Consider the following 22,459-nt stretch of genomic DNA (forward strand, 5'->3'; position numbering starts at 1 on the left):
CAATTTACATTTCGTCTCGGAGCTATAAAATTTTATGAGTTGAAATAATTTGGTGGATTTTACATCAATTCGAAGGACGAACACATTTATAGGGAATTTGTAAAGTTTATGGCATCCATATATTTCTTCTCCGGAAACGATATATTCACGAATGGTAAGAACAACTTCGAAACCAGACACAGTTAGGACGCTTGTACACTCTGGTCGAGCGTATCTTTACTACAAAGATGAGCTTGGTTTCGTTTAAAAAATAAATAATTTGTACAGACAGCCACAATAAATTTAGTTATCCAATAAATCATGAAAAAAAACTTTTTACGCTATTACATGTCTTACGACTTAGATCAGAACTTGTATAATGTTAGTAATTAATTTTAATGAAACAAGGTATAATCAATTTCCACGCCGGACGCCACACTGTGGCTCGCGAGCCACATCGGCTCTTTGAAAGATTATTTTTGGCTGTGATTGATTGACGAATTATTTTAATTTTAAATTTATATTACCCTTGTCAGCTCCTGGGAAATCGAAACAAATTACTGATGTACATAATAACTATTATTAATCCACCATTAAATTAGCGAAATATAAACACCGATCATAATAAACTAACCGGCGTCTTAAGGGTTATAAGGAGTACTGTCAACTACGTGTGCCATTATTGCTAACTTTAATACACATATTTTGTACTTTTGTTTAAATGATTTCAATAAATATGATCTATGTACATTTTTTTCGTGTTTTCAATGCGTATTCAATTGCGGCTCGCAAAAAGTTTCAAATTTCGAAAAATGGCTCGCACTATCGAAGAGGTTGGCTACCCATGCTATATCTTCAGCCCGACATAGACTTCTTCGCAGTCACAGACAGGTTACTTCTGAGGCCCCTGACGAATCTCCTTTCACTGTGGAGGAGGTACTGGAATTACAAAAACTTATAAATGCAAATAAGGCACCAGGCATGGATGGCCTCACTCCAGACATATGCACAGGCTTACCCACAGCTAATAACAAATTTATTAAATCACAATCATGGCGATCTGGTAGCGAGCTCTATTCGAGGGCCTCAGGCAGATCGGCTGCCCTCGAAACATTTTTTCAATTATCGAAAACTATGTTCAAGACAGGGAAGTGGTTTTAGATTACGCCGAAGAAGGAGTCACCAAGACGCTAACCAAGGGCTTCGTTCAGGGTTCGGCAGGTGGCCCAATTATATGGAACACTATCCTGAACAATCTTCTCGAAATGGATCTGGTTGATGGGTGCCTCTTACAAGAGTTCGCCGACGACGTCTTACTCATTACATACCACGCTCGCGCTGATGGCCACCAAGATTTAACCAACTCCGCGCTTGGTAAAATTCTTGAGTGGGGTGAAAGTGTTAAACTGACCTTTGGCTCTGAAAAAACAAAAGTTATGGCATTCACACTCACAACCAAAAAATGCTCAGTTAGAATGGGTCTGTCTATACTGCTTTCCGTAAATACACGAGTTCAATTCAACGAGTTTCTGGAAGCCATCATTGACGAGAAATTACTGTTTAATAAACATGTTCAGCACACTATTAAAAAAGCCTCGCGCAGATTCAACAGACTTTGTCTTCTCTGTAGACCAACATGAGGGGCACATCCCGAGAACATCCGAACAATCTACATCAGTGTTATTGAGCCAAAGCGGCTCTAAAAAACAGATAATAAGGCGGTTATTAAGTATGCAACGAAGCTTTGCCATCAGGACCACACGGACGTTCAAAACCATATATTATACATATTACACCCCGCTACCAGAGTATACATTTCAGTCCTTTCCCCTTATAGAGATCGTAATTACACTCCACCATATCCCCATGCTTTGAATATCTACACTGATGGAAGCAAGTTGGAGGACTCCTCCGTGGGAGCGGCATTCGTTGCTTTCCTGGAGAGCCGTAAGACCGCTTCCAAAAAAACAGACTTCAAACATTTTGCTCGGCCTTTCAAGCCGAGCTCCTCGCCATTTTGAAAGCCTGCTCGTGGGTCAGTTCAACACACCTGAACTCATACACAATTATTCACACGGACTCACAATCGGCTCTCCGACATAAACAAACTGAGAAAACTCATCAAGACATCTTTCCATCCCACATAACTACTAAGCGGGCACGGGTACTGCAAACAGTACCTGCACCGTTTTTAAATAATTGATAACGAGACTTGCCCATGTGACGGCTCCACAGTACAGACTTTTCACCACTTACTCAGACACTGCTCCCGATTCGAATCCAAAAGACGTAACCACGTGACCTTATGTGAAAACCTTAATATACCTCCGTCCAAATTACCAGACCTTCTCAAGAAAAAATCTACAGCAGAATGTTTTGATGAGTTGGCCCGGCACATCGTCCTAAACCTTAAGGCATTTAACGGTGTGTAGCGCTTGGGCAGCGATCTGAAATAAAATAATGAATAATTGAGTAAAACTTCCAAATTGTACTGTTGATATGTATAAATTTTAGTTTTATTTACCCATAAGAGAAAATTGTGTAAGAAAAATTTTAAATAATTGTAGAACGCTGTCGTGCCTCGCAACTGGGAGAAGAAAGATCCGTATCAAATAGCGGCAACCCTCTCCCAACTGTCTGTGTTTAGTAAAAGCGAAAAAGAAAGTATTGTAAAACACTAGCGATACAAATTATAATTAATAAAAAAAATAACTATCACGACGTCTGCAGTGGTGACATTCTTTTAAAAATATTTCTAGGGATATGATATTTTAAAAATGTTTCACACATACGATAACTTGCATAGACAAATATTTTTTTAAATAACATTTCCGAGTATTTAATACTTATTATAGCTTATTTACAATAATAATAAAAACTGTGTAGTGGATACACGCCTTTATGTTACATCAAATGTTTTAATGTATACAATCAAATTTTATTTTTACTTCTCCCTATATGGACACGTGGTAGTCCTTATTTTATAATTTTCTCTTATGATACATGGATCACTGATAGTAAGTTTACCTTAAATAAAATCAACGTGGAAATATTTCTGTTGTCTTTGTAACCACCGCATTCCAAAATTTAATTATAATTGTCCTTTCTGAAAAAAGAGCGTTAGTTTTTGAAGTGGACTCTTACGTTACACCATATTTATTAAATAAAATTATAGCAAACAGAATTTTTTTTTTCAAATAAAGCCTCTTTTTAAAAGGTAAACATAAATAGAAACTATATTTAACCAATACGACAGATTAATACGGTATATAGGAAGATACTCCACAAGTTAGACTTTAGATTTTCTTGGTCATGCTACAACATGAGAACGACTTTACCAATTTGATTCATATATACTTTCTAATACTGTGTAGTTACTGTGTAATTTTACAAATTACAGTAAATATAATGAATATTGAAAGTTTTTCCATTTAACAGTTCGCTATGAACTTCTCGCGTTTGACTGTTTATATTTTTAACATTATCTTATTTATTAATGATAGTGAATAAAATTACAAAATTACATAAATGACGAATTTGGAATTTATTTTGTCATTTTACACATACTTTGATCCTAAAATAATTTATTTATTTCACGCTTAATTAATCAATAAAGCCGTCAATCTAACATGAACGTCAAATTTATTTTTAATTTTAAATAAAATGAAGCAAGCCAATAAATTTCGGCCGAACAAATTCTGCCTTTTCTATTTCTTTGAATGGTATATGTCTTATTAAAAAAATAAAAAATAGTTTCAAATGCAATAAAAATTATTTCATCACAAGAACAACTATGAACTGCGTTTCATATATTATCAGTGAACAGCCGTTAAAACTATTCTTCGGATGATAAAGAATATGTCGTAAACATGATTTCAGATAGTAATAGACTAAATAATGCGTGACCGTCGGACGATTCTAATCGTACATCTTAACGCTTTCCTTCCCACGGTTTATCGAAAACTCATCCTAGCCAGACTGACGCCCGCCTGTCTGTTTTCTATCCACACGAATAAACACAATTGAACATTGAACTTATCTCCAACATCCACTACTTTCCTTGTACATAAAAAAAAATTTCTGTCCCCTACCATTTGTCCCTTTTTCATTTGCATGATATTATGATAATCTAATTATAAGATCGTATTATAAGTTAGTAAATGGTAACTTTTCAATATAACACTTACATTCACCCTTTCATTGAACACGTTAAATTTAATTTGATTTATAGTTAAGGAAGATTTTTATTTTATACGGAATTTAATTATCTATATCAGATATATATTTAAGACATCTTTGAAACAAAAAACAAAATGAGACTGATAAAAAAAAACAAAAAAGACGATAGTCAAATTCGATTTTGTGAACATTCTTTCTAAATAAATGGTAGCGCAGATTTGAATCGAGAACAAACCTTATAGACTGGTGGACTTTATCATTACAATTACATAACGAATTGATACTAAAGGTGACTGTGGTTAAAATGAAAACAGGATTTTCATTTTCATAGAAAATTCACACAAGCAACTGAAAACTGAACTAGAAACAACTCTAATAAAACAGATTCAATTTGTCGTAGACTGACGTAGCATCTTGCTACGCTTTAGTGTAGCATTTAGTCAGTCTGTCGCATAAGACTATTTTTCTAGACATTTTTAGTAAAAGTTATTAATAATACTGTTGTATTATTGGCTAATAATGTTACTATACGTTGTTTTAACCTAGAGGATTGGCAAATTAAAGTGACAGTGGACTAGCCACATTGTGCGTCGGTAGTTTTGTTTGTCAACGGATTTCATAATTCCTGATCCGGTCTCGTAGAGAAATCCCGAGCATAATTCTAAACGGGAAGCTCTCCATTGATTGTTAAGCATCTGTGAATTTTTCTTTCTACTCTATCTACTCTATCTACTCAATCCCCCATCTTGTTTTCGGGACAGTGATATACACCCTCCTACTTAAGCCTTCCCTTGCTCATCCTTCACAATTTCTCTCTTTATTCCCTCTTTCATCTTTCATATTTTCTATCATTCAGCATACATTCAACATATATCATTCACCCACATTACATTTAAGAGTCGCCTCCAATTCCATGCCACACTTCTGGTTTTGTTATGCCTAATTATGTCATCCACCACCCTGCAATAAAGCCGCAAAAAAGTGTGATGGCTCTCCTTCTCTTCCAATAAGGGAAACGACCCATTTTCATTTGGCAAGCCACTTTAGGCTTTCATATACGGGAAAGCAAGTAATTGCGTACACCACGGTTTTGTCCACCGTGTTGTGACCCAGTCACAGACACAAGAGGAACTCTCTTTGATCTAAAACCCTATACAGGTTCTCGGAAAATCCCTTTAACTGTGAATTTGCAAATGAGGATCGAAATGCAAGGTTACTGCTCGGCCAATCATTACACCTAGTAGACATTCTTATGACATTAAGGGACGACATGTTTTATACATGTCTTTACTAGTGATAAATGTGAAATTGTAAATTTAATTAACATAATGATGCAAGCCTTCGTTTTAAGGCACTCCGAAAAGTTGTATCATAAAATGTTTCGTAGTTTCGTAAGGTTTAAGAACTTAAAAGATAGTAAATGTGTCATCTTATTTAGAACAAAAATTATACTGCAATTCACAAAAATAATTGCATAAACGAAGCCTTACTAGAATAGCTCGTTAATAAAGAACGAAAATGGCGTTCTAAAATTAAATATTAAATGAATTTTACGACAAACTCTACGCGATAAAGATTGGAACGGGTGAAACAATTTAGTAATAGTAATATCCGCTCAGACACCGTTGTTATGAGTTATAAAATTACAATTACATAATTGTTATCGTTTTAACTTATCTAGGGTTGTACGTTGTTCAATAATGTTCCATGAGCGATGTTTATCCACACGGTTATACGTGACTATGTAATTTCTAGAGGGGTGTTTTAATTTTTAACATAATGCTACTAACGTGAATTTTTCTTTTTTTATTAAATGTGAATATATTTCATTATTTTTTAATCAAAAAGGCAAAGTAACATGCGTTTATATTACGTCGTCGTTATAATCGCTTGACATACGGGTTGGCGGTTACAGTATGGTATTATGGTACGCAGAGGACGCAGCTACATATAATCTGAGAACTTATTTGTGAGCAGTGGCAACCCTTGATAATTAATGTTCAAATTGTGAATAATATAAGATTGTATCCAGGGAATCGAACTCGCGACCTACAATCGCAAATCTCAGTCCTATAGTGCTGAGCTACCGCGAGCACATCAGTAACAATTTAATATACTTTTCTTTAAGTATATTTATGTATATATAAACATATTCGTAACTTTTCTATTTGCTAAAAATATTATATGTAATTAAAGTAGTTATACTAATTGTACCGGCAGACATTGTACTACCAAAAGATATTGACTTGACGCATATGAAAAGAAATAAATAAAACATATGTCAGGTAATGAAATAAATATGTAATTTTTTTATCATTATTATGTTATGCAAAATGTATCGTAATTTAGTTAAAATACTGATCAAGAACCAGCCAGGAATCAATTAAATAAAATACATGTACTCGCCAGGGTGCGAAAATAAAAAAAAAACATTTAATTAACTTGAGCACGCCAATGTCGCATAAAATAATACTAAACATTCGCATTCGTGTGATATCAATTATGGTGTTGCTATGAACCGTAATAAAAAAATAAAAGAGGGGTCAATTAACCTGAAAACTATTCGGAACGAATATTCCTTACAAGGTTCAAGTTGTAAAACGTAAATTTAATTACTCTTATCGTGTTATCATCATAATAGGCTATTAGAACGATATCGTTTCGAAAATAATTGTCCCGATCATATCGGTTTATTTATTAATTTACTTTACAAATTTAAGTAAGCTTACCTCACAAAATGATTAGCAAAAATATACATGTAAACATTACACATGTTGTTGTTGTTGTTTGTGCAGCCAGTACAGGTTACAGACACTTTAAAGTGCGAAGCAATAGACTCCTAATGGAAATAGAACTTTAATTACACCACGTTGTTATTATTATTTGTTTATTGTAAATAAAACAAAACAATTTATTTATTTTTGTTCAGATGGTTTTCGAATAGGTATCCCATTTGTAAGTAGCTTAAATTATTATCGTAGAGTCGTCCGGAAATTCGAGCATATGCCTTCGAGGACAGCACGAAACAGCTGCTACATTTATTTATTATATTGAGTACACCTGCAAAACATATATATATAAAATATGCCGTATCAATAACGGTTCTGTTATATGTTCCTTTATAGCCTTATATTCAAAATTCGCTATTTAAAATTAAAAAAAAATCAAATACGAAGAAAAAGTTACCGTATTTAGAATAAAATATCTTGTCTACGACTTTAAGTATCAAAATGCTTACATAGTATTATATAAATAAAACACTGAAAATAACTCTCAAACGGTAGTAAGAATATATTCGCATATTATCACACGTCATTTGCAATAATAATTAATTGTCGCTGATAATTAAATAGATAAGAAACAAGTTTACATTATACCATTATTATAATAACCTTAATCGACATTGGCAAGAAACATCCAAGGTGAAACGATATTAAACAGTATAGGTGTATGTACTTTTGATATACAGGTTGATTGATCATTGGAGCTTTAAAATGCTGAACGGATTGCTTATTTGTTGTCATTCAACTAATGGTACACCCTATCTAAGAATCATTAAGTTCAGAAATGATAAATAACGTGATGATATTATAATTAAAAAAAAAACTTTTTATAATTCATTTAACGTATTAAAATCTATTATTGTTTACTAACTGTCCCTGCAGACTTTGTACTGCCAAGATTACAGGGTTGCCGCATTCCAATAAATAAATATTTATTTCAGAGTGATCACTTTAAACGTGACGATAGAAAATAGATGTAAAAGTTTTAAAGCGTTTTACTGATAAATAAGCTATACACACATTCCCTCCTTTAAAGCTTTTACACTTATGTTAAATACATATACAGGTTGATTGGTTATAAAAACAAATCAACCTAATACAAACCTAAACGATTTATACATATAAATTCCGACGCGTGACCACATATTAAAATTGTTTGATTGTTAAAAATTAATTGCTAGTTGAAGCAATATTAATATATGAAATCTTGGTGGGAATAAATAGCGACTTATTCAACTCAATAACGTAATAAACAGTACTGCGGCTAATATTTTTCTGATATATACGTACTCACTCATCTCGATATATAGAACCTTTAGGCCTTGAGACTTGAAATTTGGTCGGTACATTCCTTACTTCTAGTAGTCCGCTAACTACTAATTTAACAATATTTTACCTAACGGAACGGAACGGAAGTTAAGATGGCTTCATTAATAACCTATAAATTATTTATTAAAGAAAACACAAACTATTGCTCTTAAAGGGATAAAATAAGGAATATTTTTTTCAACGTTGAGAATAATGAAGACTGAATGGACATTATAACCTTAAAGGCCGTTCGAGCCACACGAGGTGGGCTGAGGACACAAAGTATATGTATAAGTCAGAATTATAATTAATTTATATATATATACATATATATATATATATATATATATATATATATATATATATATATATATTACTTTAAGACAAAGTGGCTTATATGATGAAAATAGTTACACTGTACTGCCAATTTAATTCGCATAGTAGAGTGGTGTCAATACAAATAATAGAAACTCTATTATTTTGAGAAGCATTTTTTGCTTCATTATTAGTAATACATTAAAAGTTTTCTTGCTAACATTTTCGTTTAGGAAGACTTTGTATGCGGGCCGGTCGTTTTAAAAATTTATTGTGTAGGAAATAAATTACCTGAAGTCTCAAAACCTACGCATCTCCCAACATCCGTAATAATCACTAAATATCATGTCTTTATTAAAAATTTTATTCATTTAGTCTTTCATTCTTTATCTATATTTTATTGAAACAATCAGTATGTAAGCGATTGCAGAAGGCACACGTTTGTCGTGACTTTTTCAAAGTTACTTCTGTACGCATTCAGACATGCGAGAGCGCGAAACGTTACATGAAATGTGTGAATCAAATAACTATGAACAGAAATATGAGACTGAAGTGAGTACAAATTACTTATTTTTTATAGAGAACATACACTTTTTTGAACAGGGAAACCCCTAACTGTCAATAACCCATTAATTAAAACCCATTAGTTAAAAAAAATAACCTTGATTACTTTATTCAGATGACTTTATGGTTTACGCTTTTTATTTATATACTTTTTGCATACATGAAACAAAGCAAGAGAAAAATATTATGTATGAATATCGTTATTTGAACTAACATAAATAAAAACTTTAATAATTTTTTAAGGGAAAAAACCTTTTTTTTTTAAATCGCAAAATTATGTTTTGGACCAATAAATAAAAGGGAGAATAATAAAAAGTTGCAGATGAAACCTTTTACTCGTTTACTTTTTCGACCTTAACCAGGTCGTCCATCCATCTCAGGGGTGAACGGCGTACGTTGCGCTTGCCGATTCATGGCTTCCACTTCAGAACATTAATACCGCTACCGTCTCTTATGCATGCTAAGTGATTTTGCACACTGCAACTTCAACTTGCTTATAAATCAGGCTATATCAGATAGTTTCGATCGTCTACGGATGTGTAAAAACAATCTCAACAAGCCAATGAAGCTAAAAGAAAGACGACGTTTGTGTGTCAAAAGTTGTACAATTGTAGTATTGTTTTTTGTCGACTAAAAGCAAAACATTTGACCTCTGTCTCGCCTGATATTAAGTGATGACGAAGTTTACGAAGCTACATGCTTGCCTAAAATTTACCTACACACTCTTAACTTGAAGACTCCCAAGTTATAACTGAAAACAACGACGCCAGTAGGTTATTTGATCCTGGGTTGTTCGTACCATAAAAGTGCTATCAAAATGCTTTATACAGGTTGAAGGGATTTCAATCGTATAGATGTCGTGATGCCGTTCATGTTGTTCCGATGGATAAACTAACAATATAGAATGTTACTACGGACCAACTACTAAATGTAACTAAATATACTTTTCCACAAGGGATTAATAATAAACAATAAGTTTGTAAATTTAGCTAAAATGATAATAATTTATATTTTTCGTTGACATGTTTAAGAAATAAATAATGTCTTTTGTGAAATACAAAACCTAAATGTTCGTGAATTTTCTCACGTGTCAGTCGGCAGATGTTTTGGATTACGTTTCAAATTCTATTTCAATCCCAGCAACGGCTAAAATTTGAGTAGAGCCAGTAATTCATTCGTGTAATCTGTATAAAGTTAGGTAAGACGTTAAAAATATGAGACTTATCTAAATTAGTTTAAAATATTTAGGAATCAAAGTAAAAAATCTAAGTTATTTTTGGTACAACACCATTTTTTTCCTCTTGTATATTTCTATATACATATTTATCTGTTGTTTTAGTTAAATGTTTTATCAACTTATGCTTTTTATTTGCGACCATTGAAAGTCAATGTTGGGTGGCACATAATCAACGACTCTTTGTGTAACCTGTATGGTGCACTGTTTATTTATGAAATAAATAAATACTTATTATAAAGCACATATTTGCTTATATAAGCAGTCTGTATCCAGTGTCTTCTAACAAGATTGACAAAGTCCTATGTCCGTCTTGTTGGTGGATATCCTGCGCTATGCCTGCCGGTCCGCGGTCGCTAATTCAAAACCTACGGACTTCAACGACCCCTGGGTCGGGTCTACAACCTTTGTGACCTGCCCACCTCTACTTCAAATTGCCAATCCGCTGGACTTACTGATCTTATTTTTAATCTATATCGGAAGCCTATATCTTACGGTGTAAGCTTTACGGCTGAAATAATGATAATGATGAATGCAATAAGAATCAAAGACAAAATTTCGCAAATAGCATACTACACAACCTTGAGGATCATCGTCGAGTTACCAGCTTATCAGTTTTTTATAGGATGCACTTTTAAAAGTACTTGAAAGCTCTTTTCAAACTGATTGAGCCATCTACATTCATTTATCAGACTACTAGGCGCAGGCAATAGTTTCATCCATACGTTGTTAACATATCAAAAGTCGAACTAAACGGTTTTGGCAGCTCGTTTTTGGTAAGAGCCCCAAGATTTGGAACGACTTTCCTGGGTCTATTTTTCTGACAAGTTGAACTCTGGAGCCTTTAAGAGTAGAGTGAACAGGTTTCTTTTGGATGGGCGTGTATCACCTTCGTCTTCATCTACATTTTCCATCAGGTAAGATGGAAGACAAACGTCTATTCCATTACAATTGTAATATAATATTAAAAAAAATGTTTGAGTTGCCTTAGCTTTAACCACGGCTAATACTTTACAGCCGGGCAAACGTTTCCCAAGGATCGTTTTGTTTATTTTGGTGGCCGAGTTCTGCGAGCGTATGTCTTATTCCGGAATGAGAGGTTTGTTCAATTCTTCATGCGTTCAACAAGAAATATTCTTTAACAGAAATACCTACCAGACTTTATACTGTATACTTAATACTATATAAGTAAGATTAAAAGTTTTTCATGAACAAAATACTTTGTGACATCGTACTTTAGTTAATCACATAAGTTTTTCGAACCGGTAATGACTTGTTTTATTTCTAGGCAATCAAAAAGTCAAATTCACAAAGAAATATGACGTAGAGTATACTATCATTTTATTTTTTTACTTATTTATTAACAAAATATAACTGATAAAGTTTTTAACAATAAATGTAAAATAAACTTTTAAGTCAATAATAATAAAAAATAAATCCTTACACAATTTTTCAGTTTTCTTGACGCTGTACCTACGCAACAAGTTGGGTTACACAGACGATGAAGCGCGGGAGATCTATCACATATTTAATGGCCTCGTTTACCTCTGCCCAGTCTTTGGAGGGATTTTGGCGGATAATTACCTTGGGAAGTACAGGTAGATTTTGTCAGTTTTTGCCTTATAAAGAAACATTTATCTGTATTTTTAATATGTACGAGAAACAGACATTGTTACGATTTCGTGACAGATTACCTCCTGTGGTTAAAAGGACAATTCTGCGCCATTTTTTACCCATTCTTAAATTAATTTTTTCTATTGGATTTAAATAGTCCAGTCACTTTAGGCAATACAAAATCTTTTGAGACAGCTATTATATCTATAACATAAATAAACGCATCTTTATTTTTTACATAGTGATTTAATCACATATATAATTATATTCCAATTGCTGTAAGTTGTATATATATATATACATATATATATATATATATATATATATATATATATATATATATATATATTTATTTCACATATATATATTAACCAAAGATGTTTTATATGCGTGTTTCAGGACTATTTTGTATATGATGTTTGTGTACGTATTGGGTAACATATTTGTGGCTCTGACCGCAATACCTCAACTAATGCTGCCAGGTCGGTGAGTTCAACATTTTGTTAACAAAATATTTAAATAAATTTATTTATATTATATCGAGTCTTGTATAATTATTTGGCCACGGAGAAGAATTATATATTGTCTAATGTAAAAGAATTAAAAAATTAAAAAGAACAAATCTTTCAGGTTGAAAGTTAACAAGGTGAAAGATTTCTACTAAGGAGATTTAAAATGTTTTATGAGATAACCTTTAAATGAACAATTTATTTATACGTTATCTTCGCTGTTATTACAGTAATAAATAATCACAGACTTTAGTAATTGATATGGTAAATAAGAACAGTGGTAGCCCAGCGGCAGAGGACTAAGATTTGCGACCGTAGATCGTAGGTTCGATTCCCAGGATATTATCTTGTATAATTCATACTTTGCGCAATCATTACATAAGATTGCTACTATTCAGGAAAAAATTTCCAGGGGACGGTCAGCAGTACCCTCTGAGTAGTATGATCACTAACCCGCCTCATACATGGCGATTATCCTATATCTCCCGATAGATATCTTTGGGAGAAGCCCTCTGCAAAGCTCCCTCTTCTTTAGGCTGAAATAACGATAATAAATAAAAAAGATAACCCCAAGAGCCGTCACCATGAACAATACTAAAACAGTAAATAGATCAGTATTGTATTGATATGAAAATACCTGTGCAAAAAATGTCAACCGATGAAATTACAAATTAGTTATTTTCACAATAGTTTATTTTCGTATCTAATAGATTCAGGCGCTAACGCGACGTTTAATAGACTTTCGAGTAGAAAAAAAAATTAAATGGAGTAATAATTTAAATTCCCCGTGAAGATTATAATAAAATGCGATAATTTATTTACAGATTATGTACATTGCTGAGTTTGTTAATGATTACTTTGGGTACTGGTGGCATAAAGCCATGTGTAACCGCCTTTGGAGGCGAACAATTCGTTTTGCCACAGCAGGAGAAGCAACTCTCATTGTACTTTAGCATTCTTTATTTCAATTTGTGCATTGGCAGTTTTATTGCGAAGACACTGTCTCCCATATTCAGAGCCGACGTTCACTGCTTCGGGGATAGAGACTGCTATTCATTGGCATTTGGTGCTCCTGTGGTTGTAATTATTATATCAATAGGTAAGTTACTTAGAAATATTACTGTAGACTCAGAGCATGTTTATGACCTCTTAAGGTCATCTGTTCTCAATGTTTCGTGTGCATCTTGTCTGTTGGAGAAGGGTTCAACAAACTCGCCGTTCGAATACCTCAAACATGTTTCGTGGTAATCGCACGTAGCGAGAATTATAGAAAACATATTACATCGCTACTGATCATAATCGGTAAATAAAACATCATTAAAATATCAACCGCGCAAAGTCATGTTAATGAATAACTTTAAACCTCTCGGTAGGAGAGAAGGTTTTGTTACAAAAACGGAATCTTCCAAGGAAAACAAAAGGTATTAATAATACGATAATAGCAATTAACTTCTTCATCTCAGACATTTCTTCAATTTTAAAGATCATGTCGGTCTTAAAAAGTATTGACGAAATCGATGATTACAATTTTCCATACCATCCGATCCTCTTCTTTCTTTAGGGTGTAGTAATAGAGTTATTGACCTGACTTGATCAGACCAGCTGGTCAATGATGACATTTTCAAATTAATATGGTTTTGGGGTCTAAAGTATCAGACTGTATTGAAAAAGGTGTTTCTCGACCATTTTGCCGCCAGACGGTGGTGCAGAAATACTATTTTGCGCTAAAACTAGGCTAATTTAAGAAACATTATATCTCATCACATCTTATTCTTAAACAAATTTTAATTAAAGATTCGTATTTCAGTGAGGTTGACATACTTAAAAAAATTTAGTATCACACAAGCAGAAAGTGCGTGAATTGATTTTTTATAACATGTTATCATCTAAAGAGATGTTTTTATTTTTAATTCATACTTTTGTAAATTATAAGCACCATAGGCCTTTTTTCAATTGTTTATGGTTATTTGATAATTTTATAAATATATATAAGAAACGAGAAACGTACTGAATGACTTGCAGGATTTTGTATTTTGCAACTTTGTAGCAGGGAATATGTTTCATATAATATCAGGTAAAACACCTTACTTGTCTTCTCACTTTACGGTAACGAAGAAGCACATTTTCATACGATACGTGAACATTTTACGTGATATTGAAACGATAAATATTGATGAAACATGTCTTTGCAGTGGTATTTGTGAGCGGAAAACGTCATTATGTTATTAGAAAACCGAATGGAAATGTCGTTCTAGTTTTTTCTAAATGTGTTTATGTAAGTAAACCTTAATTTGTTTCTTAATAATAAACATTTATTTCTTAATAACAAGTTGTCCCACAAAGACTTCTTACTGTCAAAAGTTGTTGACAAATCGATGTGTAATAAAAATAAAAAAACGTGTTAAAAATTACCCGGTTATTTGTTGATTAAATATCTTTATAATATAAAATGATAATACAACTAGTAATGAGCAACCCTAGGAAGAATAAAAAGACACAATGTAAGCTAGGCATCAGTCGTACGGGCAACAAATAAAAGGAAATTAGCAGTAAATATAAAATGTAAATAAAAGTTAATATGTAAAAACTCGTCATCATAACAGCCCATAGGCGCCCCCTGTGGTCTTCCATGGCTATCCCCCAAAGATAAATACTGGCAAATATACCATAATCGCCATGCTTGTCAAACGAATTGGCGATCTAAGTATGGTATTATGGTACGCAGAGGGCACTGTTGCCTTCCGAAAACTTGTTTATGAGCAGTGGCAACCTTATATAATTAATATACAAAGTGTAAATTATATAAAATTGTATCCTGATAATCGAACATACAACCAACCTACTTAATATAACATTTACAGCCTGCTTGAACCGGCAATCTAGGATCACAAATCTCAGTCCTCTACCGCAGGGTTACCTCTATTCGATGGATGTTTAAAACAAGTCCTAAATAATTATTAAACTAATATTGTATGAGTAACATAAATTTTATTTGAGATTATTTTAATAAATATTCATGATATTTATTAAGATATGTGATTGTTTTATTTATTATTTTAAAGTATGGATTAAAACAGAAACTAACGGCAGGCAATAGTACAGTAAACTCCCATTGGCTGGACAGCGCGCGTGATAAATTCGACAGAAAGTTCATAGCTGATGTAAAGAGAACGCTATCCGTACTTCAATTGTTCATTGTACTGCCAATATTTTGGTCACTTCTGGATCAAATGGTAAGGATTTTAAATATTTTTTTAGCAAAACTTTATTTATTTAACCTGTTAACATTCTAAACGAAGCTGTACAAGGTAGTTTCAAATGTTTTGATAGCATATAAGTACTGGTAAAAAAAGATAAAAATTCTTTTGCCTAGTTCTTTAAAACATATTAATGTTATATATTTTAAACATACGGAAGGCTATATTACATGACGTCTACAGCTTCTTAACGGTCATACAAAAACAACGAAGCCTTCAAATGTTTCGAAACCAATTTTTTAAACAATTCTAAACGTAATTGTATCATAATAACAAAAGTCAATCAAAACGAGCAATATCGACACTAGAAAGAATTTCTAGTACATCGATAGTTGAATTTTAATCAAATCGAAAAAATTTACAAGTTTAAATTCCAATTTTAACTCGATAATACAATAATCCTTTTTTGTTAATTAAAAATTTTGAATTGAACAAATTGTACAAATTTATATTCCGCTTTGTGCATTCAATATACTTATAATAACTAATTTAGCTATCGTCATCAATGCTCTACATATGTATGATCTTCTTCACTGTCTTAAAATATTAAGAAAATATTATTCGATTTATTTTACCTTATAATATTATAAATGATTTGAAGAAAAAAATCAATTACATTTTATCAGCCCCTGTCTTTTTCGCATTTCCCTTGTCATCTATCGTCGTGATAGACAATAAAGTTTTTCTTATAATTTGGACAAGGGTTCAAGTTGGGTTTTACAAGCAACACGAATGGACGGAAGGATTGGTTTCTACACCATCAAACCCGAGCAGATGGTCCTTATCTCACCCATAACTGTGCTAAGCTTCATAGCGTTATCACAAAAGGTATGTATTACATGTGAATAAAATAAATTCATATAAATAAGTAATCTCTATTTTCCTTTTTACGCCTTAAGTTAATCATGACTGACGATTTCAATCAACTTTTATATTATAATTTTTCTAGTTCTTTGTATGGAAAAAAATTAAAATAGTTTTTTTTGACGAAATGTAAAAACCGTAATGACTATTGAACTTTATGCATTTGACAGTCCATGCATTGCAAACTTATATTGGTATGTAACTGCATCAGACAGTATTTATTTCTTATATTAGAAAAAATATGTATATATTGCTAATTAAACTAATAAAGAAAGTAAAATAGTTTCTTACTATTGCAATGCCACGGGCTAATAACGTCTTTCTATACAAAACCTGTCACGTAATGAAAAACTAAACTGAAAGAATAAACAAAAATTTATAATGGATACTATTTGCTTTATTTTTCTAATTATTTAATTGATCATATAAAATTACTTTAACAACAGTTTATCTAAAAAAATTAAATTTATTTTAATAATTTATTGTAACATATTAAATATATTTTGATGTTTTCAGTATATTTATCCTTTTTTATCAAAGTGGAATCTACTAACAAACCCTCTCAGCAAAATAAAACTAGGAGGGACAATGGCTGGATTAGCATTCGTAGCATCAGGATGTGTCGAGATGTATCTGAAGGTATCACAAAGCTTCCCTTAACTTTATATTTGTTATCATTCTTTACAAACGTTCATCGTCATCGTCATTTCAGCCGTAGGATGTACACTACTATACGTAAGCCTACCCAATAGATTTATAGATATATTTCCAGGTAGGAAGCGTCCTGTATCCAACGTATTCCTTAGACTTTAACAAAGTCGCCTTATCCAACTTGTAGATGGACGTCTTATTCTGCGCTTGCGGATCAGTGGTCTTCACTCTAAAGCCTTATTCGACACCTTCGCCACGTCTATTCATTACGCCATGTCATTACAAAATATGTATAAAAATAAACTAATACGACTATTTCGAATGAACTTCATAATTATAACTCTATTACATTGATGTATAAAGTAAAACACGTTAAAGTAATAAATGTTTTATGTAAATATAAAACAATTTTTTTCCTTGTATATTTATCGCCTGAATAATTACTAATTGAGGTAGCGATTGTATACATACATGTATAATAACTATTTTAGATGCTTACACTCAAACACATTAATGTATAAATAAATATTGAAGGACACTGACAGTTGTAACACAGTTTATATTTAGTACAGGTACGAGCTACATCATCACCATCATCATTATGTCAGCCGATATATTTCCACTGCAAGGCATAGGCCTCCCCTAAAGATCGTCTGGTGTCCGGTATTGCGCTGCCCGCATCCGGGGACTACCCGCGACTTTGACTATGTCATCGATCCAACTCGTGGTGAGCCTACTCACTTTGCGTCTACCTGCTCATGATAGCCACTCAAGAAACTTTCGACCTCAACGCTAACGACATACTGTAATTAAATACTCTGTAATTAAAAATAATAATGATAAACACTTCCATTGAATTTACAGACAACATATCCAGAACCCCTTCGTCCAGGTTTTTCACAATTACGTATCTTTAATGGAAATACGTGTGAAATTTCAATTAGAAATGAAACGAAAAATATTGCGTACACAATTCCATCGCTGGGACATGTTTCCGATACAGGCATTCCGGTCACCGGCAGTGAAAATGTCACATTTAATTTGAACGGATCCTGTTTTATATCAGAGCGAAAAGAATTTTTGCTGCGAGAGAATTACGCTAATTCTTTTTATTTAACAAACGACAAAATGTATCCATTTGAAGATAATACAGTGAAGAGTAAATCTGGTTTTCCTTTGGTAAGGTATGAACTTTTTATTTACTTAATAAATGTACAATTATATTCATTTTGATAAAACTTTCATTATTTAACAACCATAATTAGGTTTTTTCAGAGGCTAAATGGTGACGGGTTCCCGAGTACTTTCACATTACTCTTTTAAGAACTATTTCGTTCGCCATGGTCAATGATTGTCCGCTATGAAATAGTCCACAGAGATGTCGGGCTATTACCGCGCCCAAGGTTAAATATTGACGTTTAATGATTAATTACGTCTTCTGCACTACAATCCTGTTCCTTTGGAACCTGATAAAGGTTACGATCGAGTATTAGGTAAACGACGCATTGAAAAGAAGTATTTAACTACCAAAAATAGTAACATAATATTTAGTGGAGTAATTCTGAACATGGTCATACTACACTAGCCTAATAGGTATTTTTTTTTATGACCCCCGCTATTGCGGGCCTCTCGTACCCCTATTTATGGTAGGATAGGGACTTTATTAGCATTTAATTTATTTACTTATTTTATTTTCATTCTCCTCTCTTTCATTCTTTACATAATCTTTCATTCTGTTCTTTTATACCACAATTCTGCTTTCTTTCCCTTTTGCTCTGTTTTTCCATTCTTTCATCCTCTTTTCATTTTACATTTTCTTAATTTCTAGTTTTGTTATATCACATTTTTATCTTTATCTTTATCACAGTTTAATATTATTTATTTTTACATATCTTTTTTGTTTTTGTTTGTTGATGCCTAACATTTATTTTTTTCTATTGCATATTGAATAATTCTTTTGCAATAACTGAGGAATTCTTTCATGGTTTCTTTTCCGCCTATCAGGGAGGGTATTGTCTCCTCCCTGCCTAATAGGTATTGGTTCACCAACATTTATGACTTAAGCCGTCTACTGCTGGATATAGGCCTCTCTCACAGATTTACCCCTAGCAGCTGTTTTGCACGTTATGTTGCATTTCTACAGTAGTAATCATTTTATAATGCAATAAAAATGTAAGTTCAATCATTTAAATAAGGACACCCAACAATACAACTCTATTACAATTCACACTGCGTCGTATTCCTCAGTTATAAGAGACTATACTATGCACACACAAATAGAAGAGAGAAAAATATTAAACACTGTAGATTGAAATATCAGGGGATTGGTTATATGTAAACAAGACTTTCAAGGGATGAACGCATAACTAATTTGTCAGAAAAAATCTTAAAGATTGAACTGAAACATGTCATATTAATTTTTTTTCTGTTGTAATAAAACCGCTGCTAATTATTTCAAGACAAATAGTTAGCAATGATTAATTTATATAATAAACGTAATAATCTTAATTTTGAAAACGCTTTACAGTATTTATTATTTTCGAACCCGTTGGAGTTTGAACAGGTTATTTCATATATTAATTGACAGAAATTGAGCTTTACATTCTCCCATTTCAATGTTTTATACCTATAACCAATCAAACTATAAATATTCAAATTGTTTGAAATTAAATAATAATAGTTATTTTAGTTAAAATTGCGAATAAACAATAAGTAGCAAGGCTTGTTTTTATACTACTTAGAAATTTGTCAAGATCAAGGCCTTGAACTTTTCACAAAGGCGTCTGTTTGCCTATAGAACCTTGGCACAATACCGAAATGACCCAAAATAATTATTGGAGAGTTTTAATGAAAGTGCATTTATTTTCAGATTTCTTATTACAGATAGCATTAATAAGCCTGTAATACTTTTTAACACAAAACTAAATAATGTTGAACTGAATATTACAAACGGAGATATTAATGAACAGTTAGAGGTTTATAGTTCAATATACTCTTTGTACGTTGGCGAACGAGAGATTCGAACCGATTTACGTCTCGAAAGCGGCGGAATTTATACTTTTATAATATCGCAACCGTCATATACAGATTATGTAAGTATAGCGATCATCTATTCATCATCATATCAATCAATAGACGCCCACTGCAAAGTATAAGCCTGCTCAAAAGAACGCCACGATTGTCGGTCTTGAGCTGTCTGCATCCAAAGACCTTCCGCAACCTTTATTATGTTATCGATCCAACTAATGGTGAGACTATCACCTCGCCCACACATTCGTGATCACCATTCGAGAACCATTCGACCTTAACAGACCTTAATCAGACGAGCATTTTTCAACTTTGATTCCTTACAGCGAAACTCAATGAATAGCTCCCTACATTGTTCTTAACACTGCCGCAAATTAATAGTATGTCCCATTGCTACAGAAATAAATACGACATATTTTACAGTGATCACTTTATATAGGGTGATTGGGTGTAGGTGAAAAATCTGCGGAAGTTTTTGCTGACAAATGAGCTATACAATCACCCCTTCAAAGTTTTCACATCTATAACCATTAATACGTTTAATAAATTATTTTGATTGTTATAGATTGCAAATGTTATTACGATCGCAGAGCCAAATTCAATCACAATGTTTCTTCTTGTACCGCAGTTCGTGCTTGTTTCAATAGCAGAAGTGAGTATAAATTTTCTCTTCTTAAGAATTTTTCTCACCGTTTTCTCTTATTATTATTATCTTCTTAAAACGAAAGATTTTACAATAAACTTAAAGTGATTTAAATATATGTAATATTTTTAAAATATCTATCTCCCGTTATTTTATATAAGTACAAACTTTTTCTATTGTAAAGAAAAGTTGTAATGAACTTTTTAACATACTAGCTTGTTCGATAGTAAAAGTTTTTATGTCACTAGCGCGAAAAACAAGTTACATAATCTTTCAATTTTATTTAGTATTTTTGTTCAGAACTACGAAAAGCGAAAACATTGTTCATTCAGGTACTGTTCGCTGTGACTGGAAATGAGTTTGCTTTCAAAGAAGCACCGGAGAGTATGAAAGCTGTCATCACAGCTATATGGTTACTGACTGAAGCGTTTGGAAATGCTCTCATCATTATATTTACACATTTATGGTGTAATATACACATGGTAAGAAAGTCCAATAGTTTTTTTTTCTTAGTGACGGAAGGGACCGGCCAGTACTCCTTTCCCGCCGGACAAACCTAAAGAGCGGTTTTGGTAGCAGTATTGTACAAATAGTTGAAAGTCAAAATAATTTATTTTTTCACAGGAATTTCAATTTTTTCTTTACGCTGCTATGATGTTCGTATCAATGGCAATATTTCATTATCAAGGTCGGAGTTATAAATTTTTAGAAGAAATTAAAGAAGAAGAAGTAACGATGATTGAACACTAAAGTGGTTTGAGCATTGGACAAGCAAATAACAAAAAAAAATACAAAAAGTGACTCAATACGTGAATATAAACCAGTCGAAACACTTTACTTGTAATTAATGTCAATACTAATAAATTGTTTTTAAGATTTAATAAAACATTATTTTAAATAAATCGTTTCTTTTTAAATCTTCTACGAATACTTCGCTCGTTGTCACACTTAAGTTTTGATCACTATTACTTTTTACTAAAAGTAAAGTAATGTGTATGTATGCACTAACATATATGAGTCAAAAATATCCTCAGTGTTGTTTTTAATAAGCATCATTTCAGGAACTCATCACTGACATTTCGGTGATGAAAAAACGCTACACAGAACAAAAATACTACACAGTTTCGGAGATTCATGTTATAATTAAATAACAGCGTAAAAAAGTTTTCTGAGAGCAACAAGACAGTTGTCTTCATCTGTGCTGTGGTTTCGTTGTTATATCCACCAAAAAGCAATTTATTCAAATTTAATAATTACTTTTTAATAATCAAGTGGTTACAATGAATGTTGAACAAGACGAAGTAAATGTCGGAGCGTTAAATCGTATACAACTTCGAGCGTGTGATACGCGATTTTATTTACCCGGGCCAAACTATCCAGATAGGTATGTTCAACTTCGAGAAATTACATGCTGAATCCAGGCAGCTTTTAAGAAATTCCGAAACATTTTCTCTGTTAAAATAGCATAGGTTCTGAAGACAAAGATCTTTGATCATTGTGTGTTGCCAGTTGCCATACGGATCCGTGATGTA

At 32.5% G+C, this 22,459-nt stretch overlaps 1 protein-coding gene across 1 annotated transcript; it reads left to right on the forward strand.

The window, feature by feature from the left end:
• Positions 1-791: 791 nt before the first annotated feature.
• LOC137919495 (peptide transporter family 1-like) lies at positions 792-21,677 on the forward strand. Its single transcript, XM_068762590.1, has 15 exons — positions 792-812; positions 1,047-1,478; positions 11,380-11,461; positions 11,819-11,960; positions 12,376-12,462; positions 13,310-13,584; positions 14,678-14,760; positions 15,548-15,718; positions 16,445-16,570; positions 17,123-17,245; positions 18,122-18,441; positions 20,127-20,349; positions 20,850-20,936; positions 21,260-21,409; positions 21,552-21,677. Exons 1-15 carry the CDS (start codon positions 792-794, stop codon positions 21,675-21,677), a joined length of 2,448 nt encoding a protein of 815 aa, XP_068618691.1.
• The last annotated feature ends 782 nt before the right edge of the window (positions 21,678-22,459 follow it).

This window comes from Battus philenor, unplaced genomic scaffold, assembly GCF_028537555.1.
Source record: "Battus philenor isolate CCGP_79_NKW_IND1 unplaced genomic scaffold, ilBatPhil1.0.hap1 SCAF_16, whole genome shotgun sequence".
NCBI lineage: Eukaryota > Metazoa > Arthropoda > Insecta > Lepidoptera > Papilionidae > Battus > Battus philenor.

Coding starts and splice junctions, on each gene's coding strand:
- LOC137919495 (XM_068762590.1), top strand. CDS start 792: ATGGCTCGCACTATCGAAGAG. Junction 12,463..13,309: donor CAACTAATGCTGCCAGGTCG/GTGAGTTCAACA, acceptor ATTTATTTACAG/ATTATGTACATTGCTGAGTT. Junction 17,246..18,121: donor GTGTCGAGATGTATCTGAAG/GTATCACAAAGC, acceptor TTGAATTTACAG/ACAACATATCCAGAACCCCT.